An 8,732-nucleotide genomic window follows, 5' to 3' on the forward strand; every position below is an offset into this window, starting at 1 on the left:
ACGCATGTGTGTACGAAACCTTATCGTAACCAACGGGGGCTGAGGCCCGGTTATACTATATTTCTAAACCATGTTTACAGTTTCTATTGGTTCTTTGGTTGTTAAGCCATAGATAGTATTATATCCGTTAATAAATTGTGTTTTAAAAAGATAACCTTGCTGCTTTGTAATTATTGAAGTTTACTTCTTAAAGGGAGACTAGATTACTTTCTTTATACATACGTATTTAATTTTTTGCGTTTTAAGCTTCGGAGCTTGTTAAAGTAGGATCAATAAAAATTGTGTTTGCTTCAAAGGAATTTATTAATTTCTTGATTGTTTCCGATCCCTTTCATTTAATCTAACGTTTAATGAAACTATCAAATCTATATATTTATTTTCAGTAATTAACGATAGGAGCTGGTCAAATGTTAAAAGAATTTAAAGTTAATATTTCCAATTTTCTTGTAGCAAATTCTTGATTAAAGAACCTCGTGTTAAAAAATCTACCAACTAATTCATCATATTTTTATCGGTATTCATAAATCAGGTTTTACTAGAAAATTATTAAATATAATAATACAAAAATGTAGAGTCCGGGTAGAAAGTACTTAATCATAAGTTAACATCGGTACTTCAACGCATTTGGTTCCACCGATCTATAAACAGTGGAGCTAAGGTGATGACAGAACGAACACAGATCGCCTCATTACCAGCTCTTACAAACAAGACCGCATACTTATAACCAACCAAAATATCATAAAAACGCCACGTGTTTACACAAAAACATACTTTAACCACCAAAAATAGGGACCAATTTCCCGTCATAACACATTAAAGCAAATTTAAAACGGTAGGCACAATAGTATCTTTTAAACGAAGATACAGCTATTATTAGGTGTTAGCGTGAATATTTGACAGGTTGAAAACGTTTACAGATTGTAGGTATATTGCGGGGCAATCTGGCTTCCTGCTTTTAATGTAAACACTGTTTTGCTTGGCGTTGATTTAAAATAATAGCCTTCACATTATGTGCTGAATATTACTGCGATCAATTTTGCTCTCAACGTGCAATAAAGCACGGAAGGAATTTAGAAAATTTATACCTCCTTCATTGCATCAACACTTTCATGCAATAGAACTCCCATAATTTTCACATTATTGAAGAAATACATAACAATATTTGAGTAGTTCTATGAACAAGTAAGAAGGAAACACAGATAATAAAATGGCTGTTGGGAAACTAAAGATAAGAATTAAATTTATCTGAAAGTCATTAGGAAAACTGGCTTATAAATTTTAAGTTAGAAACAGGCTTAGGGATTTTAAACATCAATCAATTGTTATTTTCATTCCATTTAGCATAACCCTCACAGACTTGCAGCAATGCTGAAAACATTTCTTCTGGCGGCAAAATCACTTCAGGTAAATTCTCCACCTCCCTCTTTCTCCGACCATATGATGCAGCGAACTGCGTTTGTGGCCGTTTTATGCCAGCATTTACAAAAATCGTCGGTTGTGGAGTTACCACAGATGTTGTATTATGTTTCGCCTTCATTGCATGTACTATCAAACATAACAAATATCCACCGAATGCCAAAAACGCCAATGTGGTCACTGACATAGAAAATATATTGCTTAGCTTACTATTGCCTTCTTTCTTGTACAGCCCATCTTCATAGTCTGCTCTTTTTATGGGAGGAGCTCGCATGGCCATTGCTTGTGCCCCAAAATTTTCCATATAACTTGGTGTAGTCACTGTAGTGTTGTAATATTCTGTTGTCATATCCTTTAACGAATTTTTCAGTTGCAATAACTTTTCTATGGATAACTCATTCAATAATTGAACTTCTGTAGTCACTTCACTTGATATTGTTTTGCATGCTAGCAAGAGCAGTAAAAAAGATAACATGGTGACGTTTTTATTGTAGGACCTGGGTTGTAGAAATGAATATGCATCGTTGGTGACAAGAATTATTTTGGTCTACTGAGCACAACAGACAAACGGTCGTCTTAACGGGATAGAGCTGTTATCTATCTTCATCTTTAAAAGTCAGGATAAACTGTTTTTATTTGCCGTACCTAGTAGGTAAAAACATACAGTTATTACTAGTATTAGTCAATTAAGCGACTCTACATGTTTTAGCTGTACGTTGATCATGTCGATCCTCATGAAATGTAATGTGTTCTTATATAAGTAAAAAAAAACTTTATAATAAAACAGATGTACCAAGATAGATTTCGTCTTGTAAACTGTAAATTAATAAGACACAAATAGTTATAAAATTACATGCATAGGTATTATTGAATGTTTATCTACAATTTTTTTTCTCAAGCAATAAAAAATCATAGGTTGAATCAAATGGCGTTGCATGTGGGTGCGCTGAGGCCTGAGAGCACAGTTGTCTAAGTAAGTAGGTAGTGTATTATTTATGTTTTAAAGTTTTAAACAATTATAAGTAAATATGTAACATAGATATTCATCATTACCTATTGTAGCTCTATTTTTGCCATGACAATGCGGTAGGTGCACTCAAATCTTATGTAATGAATAGGTTCCTATCTACAGTATGATTGCGAAGAAATGCGTAGGTAATATTTTTTTTTATCTTATGTTAATAATTTGTTTTCAGTCTTTAATGACTTTTTTTTGTATGTGTGCAGTGTGTATTGTTATTGGATAAACTCAAAAACAACATTTTTACTCACATTCTTACGTAGTTATAGGTATACTAATCACTATCATTATTATTACTCATATATGTACCTACTAATACTTAAGGCATACCATATCTGATTTGTTTTTGGTTCTTGGACTTACCTGCATGCACGATGTTTTCCACCACTAATTTAATAAATTGTATGTGCAGTTAAATTAAAATATTTATAATTTCTCTTCGTGATGAGTATCTAATATCTATGCTCTAATATGGGTACGTACTTCTCTATAAAAAGGATAATTGTGCTTTGGATGTAAATAAAAATTGATTAATTTGTATTGTGTTTACAATATAACATAAAGTGAACTAAAATTAATATACTGCCAATTATGAAGAGACTCATTAAAAATATACAAATTAACTTAAATAAATAATACCGATGAACCAATAAAAACGACGTAGGAATTACCACATCATTACCCAATTCTGAATAACTAATTGAAAATTAGAGAATTAATATTATAATTTATTCAGGAATTGCATTTCATTTTAATTATGCTTCAAAACTCAATCACTATTATAATCAAACTGAAGGTAAAACTTTTGGGACCAACGCGAACGGTGGTGTTATCAACCCGGGTCTGCTGAAAATTAGCGCTTTTGAATGGTTAGAACACCAATAAATTATTTACTTTTCAAATGAAACTTCTTTATGCCCGATAAAATTCCAAAAGTTCGTGTCATGGAGCAAGGCGACGATTTTAGTATCTTTGAATCTTCAAAGAAGTTTCATTTCTGACACGTGTGCTCGGCAACATCTTTAAACGTTGAATATTTTATGTTTATTAAAAGGTTTTTATTCGTGCAGTGTTACTTAATTTTCTTACTATCAAATCATGTCGAAACTATAAAAGGCGCTTGGCTAATGATTTTGATGAATGTGTATTTAAGTAACTAGGCATTGCTAGAATTTTTTTAATTTAGTATTTTTCAGCGTTCTTATTTCTTTCCAATAATATAAGGTGTGTGCAATACTTTTGTCGAAAATACAAGTTGCACATTGCACAAGCCGTCCTTTTAAGAATTGAATAAACTTAGAAATTCAAACTAATAGCGCCATCTGTTGTTGCGTTATAACATGTAGAGACACTTAAGATTCCTCTCAACCGACTTTCTTCTCAATACCAACCTAATTAAAATAATGTACACCAACAATATATTACTAATATTCTTAATTATTTCTCAAATAAAAACAGCCTGTATTGTAATCTCTCGTTATTTTATGGTGCGATGGCTGCGCTTGCTATTAATTCAAGAATCGAAGCATGGCTGAACATCTCATTGTAATGTCGTACATTGTCTAAAGATGGCGTCGCTTGTGATATTTTTTATTATTTTTCATGTTGTATCTGGAGATCAAAATTTAAGACGTGAAAGTGTAATTGATCATTTGACTAATGGGATGAAGTTTGCTAAGGATTTTTTGGGTAAGAAATCGAAAAACGAAATAAATATGTATAATTTTCCTTATGTAGACGTAGTTAGGTGTAGAATCTCCCTGTAGCGCTGCTCTAGACTAGATAAGTAGTTTTTCTTTCAATTTTATTATTCAGAATAAAATCTATAAAAAAAAACATGTTTATAACATGTACTTTTTATAAAAGTTTGTAGGTATGCTATTGTAGAGTTTATACATTATCTTCGAATTGCTACATGCAATTATTCTATGGAAGAAGGTAATAACCAATAACCTATTATAGTCCTTTTCACCTATGATGATTACTGTGACACTTCATCGTGTTCCGAATTACGAATTTTATGTTTAAAAAGTCAAAATAATTTTAGTGCATAATATTTTTATTTCATGGCGGCATTATTACCAAAAATATAAAAATGAAACATCTTAAGCTTATAAATCAAAAACAGTATTGTTTAGTTTAATATAATGAAAAATAAAATAAAATAACACAAAAATATAATACCTACGCAATTCGTGTACATGAAATGGATCGTTAAAAAATCATAGAGTTGGAAAATCATATAATCGGCGCCCATCTTGTGGTCGTTTGTCAATCGAGTCAATCGTCTGTACGAGTGCGTCAGCCTTGTATACAAGTTGCATTTTTATATTGATACTTTACGTGGTATTCTGTTATTGTTACTAATTGTTATTGTTGACTTTTTGTTGCTGTTGTTTGCTAAGTTTCCTTAGTTAATTGTTGGTGAAATGCCGAAAAAACTAATTTTGGTACTTTATTCAAATCGATTTCATTTCCATATAGAATATTATCGATTATCGGAAACAATTGATACGATTTCAGTAACCGACATCTCTACACGTGTCAAAAATCGATGTGTCACAGAAATCATCTTAGGAGGAAAGGACTATAATACTTAATCTATATATAAGAGAGAATAAACTTTAAGGTTTAATTAATTTGGTCATATTAAATTCGAAAATTAAATTTTATTTAAATTAACAATTACAGGATCAGAATCGGTAGCAATGAAAGTAGCAGATTTCGTCGTTCGTGCATTCCAGCCTAAGAAAAATCCCACATCACAAAGAAAACATCCAGTCTATGAAGAATACCCTTCTACGAGCTCTCTGCAATCAGAAGAAAATTATTCAAATGACAAATATCAGAATTATGATGTGAATGAATCCCCAAACCTTTTATCTCCATGGCGGCACTTGGTCAAGTTATTGGGCCTACAAACAAATCAAATCAGTGCTGTTGCTGTTAATGCCTTGATTTTCATCGCGCAAATGGTAAGACAATAAAATGTTTAAACCATAGAAATCTTCATTTTTGAAGTGAAAACTTCTTTAGCGGCGTTGGGTATAAAATCTTAAACTCGCGTCAGGACACGTGGCCTGATCGAAAAAGCGTAAGACGGATTTTTTAGCCCTTATATTCCATGCGTAAGACGGATACCATTCCAAAATATCAAACATGCTGAATGTTAATAATCAAGTTGGAGTGCAACCCGTCTTTTTTTACCTAAAGTGTTTAGATTTTTCTTTTTAATTACTTTTTTCTCGATTTGAAATATTTCTGAATGCTGATTCTTGTAAATCAAACATCCAACTTGAACTAGGTACTTAGTTACCACAATATTATGTAGTACTACAGACTAATAATAATAATATATACTACGGTAGTACCTATACTACTAACGCCATCTGTCTAAAGTTCAGAAACTGAAGAATGAGGCATGTGTTGGATTCATAAATGCTTGTTTTCAAATAAATTCGTTAGATTATATTTTAGAGAGCGAGTGCGTAATAGTACCTAATATTTAAAAATTTCAGATAACGACATTTTTATCTGGTCCAAAACGTCCAAACAGACAGCAGCGTTCTGATGATTTATCAACATGGATGTTAAATAAAGACTCGAAAAAATTACAAGAGCTCCTTGCAACTGCGAAAAACGAATCATTGCCTGATTTACTAGAAGACCTTATAAGGGAACAGGAATCTGAAGATACAAGTTGCATTCAGCTATTGGTATGCAAAATAACTCCATTTGTGAACAAAATGCAAAAAACTGTGTTTGGGAATGACGAGATTGTAAGTAATGAATACGGAGGATCGACTGCATTATACCGCCATCTGCCGTCACAAGAAGAATTTAAAAGCCAGAGTCACTTGTGTGAGAAACGGTTCAAAGAGTGCAATTTGAATGAATAAGCTATGTACATAATAAATTTAGTAATTCAAATAAAACTTTAATAATAAAATAAGTAAGTGTGTAATAAAGAGAGCTAGATAGTCCGTCCTTTCTATCATAATGAAAACCAATACCTGCCTTGCTATCACAGACCCATTAACGAAAATACTCTGTCGAATCTTTTTCTTTGTCAGGTTCAATGTTTATAATGTTCTTTGATTTTTTTTATTATACTGTTACCAACCTTGACTTTCTTTGTACAATTAGCCACTGCTTCAAAAAAAATACTTTCATAGAATCTAACATAAGGAACATAATATGTAAAAGATGATACGAGGATAATACGAGGATTTGTTATACATATATGTCATTTTATTTTATACATCAAATAAAACATATCTTTACCTTAATCTTTTTTTACCTTTACCCTAGACCTCACGTAATTAAAGGCTACCATTCAACCACTACCAAACATTCACCACAAAACCGCACACAGACTACAAAATTTTAGCGATACATTTTTATACATTTTACTATTAAAAAAAGCCTTCATCTATTACAAGTTCACAGATATAATTCCTTCGATCTTAGTCTAGAACCTTTAGTACAAACATGTTCCAGTTACATAAAAAAACAGTCAACTTTCGAATTTTACTCAGTCAACACGTACCTCTTACAAATAATGTATGTAAACGGTTATCAGTATCGAAGTTTGCCATAACGTTACATAATAAAGACCAATGACCGTGGCTGTCTAATGATTTTTTGTTATTAGTTATTACATAAGTAATGTCTGCGGTGTGAGACTGAGAGGCACGTGAGAAATTAGGTTTTTATTGTTAAATGTAAGGATGCCTTATGCAATTTATGGTACGTTCAGACGCGTGGCAAGCAGCCTGGCAAGCAGCCCGGCAAGTAGCCCGGCAAGCAGCCCGTGCGCTTACGGTACGAACAAACAAACACGGACGCATGCACAAACAACATGTGTACATGCTTACACCAGTGCTTGTGCTCGTTGAATGTCACTTTGAAGTTTGAACACAAGCGTCTGAACCCACCATTACAAAGTGTGTCTTCTTGTGGCGAGTTACTATAATCAAGTAAGTATCTATAAGATTCCACTTAATATTATGGCAAATGTGATTTAGTACCAAAAGGGAATATAAAAATAAAGTAAAATTTTAATGGAACAGTTTCTGATAGGACTTTTACCTTTGATATACGATACGAGTATAAAGCTAAAGTACCTACATAGGTACGGTCTATCTATGCTTCAATAGCTAGGTATAAGAAAATTACGCATTTAACACAAATCACATAACATATCAATAGAACAACGCACTATTGTTCATTGTACATAATATTTTACACTATTGTCCATACAATATTTTTAGATAGCCACATTAATATTACACAAAAAATATTAATGTCGACGTGTAACAACCCCTTATAAGTCAATAGAGCATTATATAGTTATGTCGTTTATGTTTATCTCTGCTATAAGAAAAATTATGAATCTCTCCCAGCTCACAAAAGTCTATCCAAATAGATTTTCATAGAATAATAAGCATTAATAATTCAATAACTTGTAACTAATGATATATCAACAAAACAATATTTTGCATTATGTAATTAAGCGATAACCGTGTGCTTTGCTCATGAACACCCAAAAACATTCAATCGCAAAAAATATTATGGACCGATACGACAGTCAATATCACCATTTTGCATTTTGGTATAACCTGTGTTACCTTTATCTAGAAAGACAGTAAGTAGCGAGATCCTTTAAAAAAAATTAGGTGGCGTGATAAAACACTAGATGTGATGTAGGTTTGAAGTTTTAAAATTGGGATGTTAATGTGTAGATATTACCTAGAGAACGTTTTTTGTTAACTAAGATGATGTAATAATTAGATAATAATAGATGGTCTACAGTCACAGAGAATGGTATTGCATAATAAAGCAAATAAGCAAAGAAAGTTCTGTCAGAATAATTCACACCTACCTTTCCTCTAGTAGAGTGGAGGTATTTAGGAGTGGAATAAATATCAATTATCGTTGCATTGTAATTAACAATTGCCAAGAAAATACAAGAATACCTAACATAATATAGTAGTCAATAATATAACGTTTAATAAGCAAAAATATGACCTAGGTTCGCACGGGTTGTTGGTGGGTCCTTACTTCATCTAAGAAAATCTATCTCTTTTCAGGTGATTGGACGTAATCAGTCATTATTTTCACCTTTATGTGCCATTATATTTGCTGTAGATGTAAGTATAGTTATAAAAACAATAAACATATTGTAGGTACCATATATTAGATCCATATCTATACATATAATAAAATCGTAGGAAAGTCAAAACTGTACATTGAATATTTTTTTAAAAGAATACATAATCCATGATCTATAATC

At 31.9% G+C, this 8,732-nt stretch overlaps 1 protein-coding gene across 1 annotated transcript; it reads left to right on the forward strand.

Annotated features, from left to right (window-relative positions):
* The first annotated feature begins 3,975 nt into the window (after nt 1-3,975).
* On the forward strand, nt 3,976-6,602 carry LOC149907105 (uncharacterized). The gene is made up of 3 exons (XM_090103875.1): nt 3,976-4,126; nt 5,129-5,412; nt 5,956-6,602. The coding sequence occupies exons 1-3, from the start codon at nt 4,006-4,008 to the stop codon at nt 6,334-6,336; spliced, it is 786 nt and encodes a 261-aa protein (XP_089960001.1). The 5' UTR covers nt 3,976-4,005; the 3' UTR covers nt 6,337-6,602.
* The last annotated feature ends 2,130 nt before the right edge of the window (nt 6,603-8,732 follow it).

This window comes from Colias eurytheme, chromosome 7 (assembly GCF_061535395.1).
Source record: "Colias eurytheme isolate Ceu_HAF_F1 chromosome 7, ilColEury1 Martin Lab GWU primary, whole genome shotgun sequence".
NCBI lineage: Eukaryota > Metazoa > Arthropoda > Insecta > Lepidoptera > Pieridae > Colias > Colias eurytheme.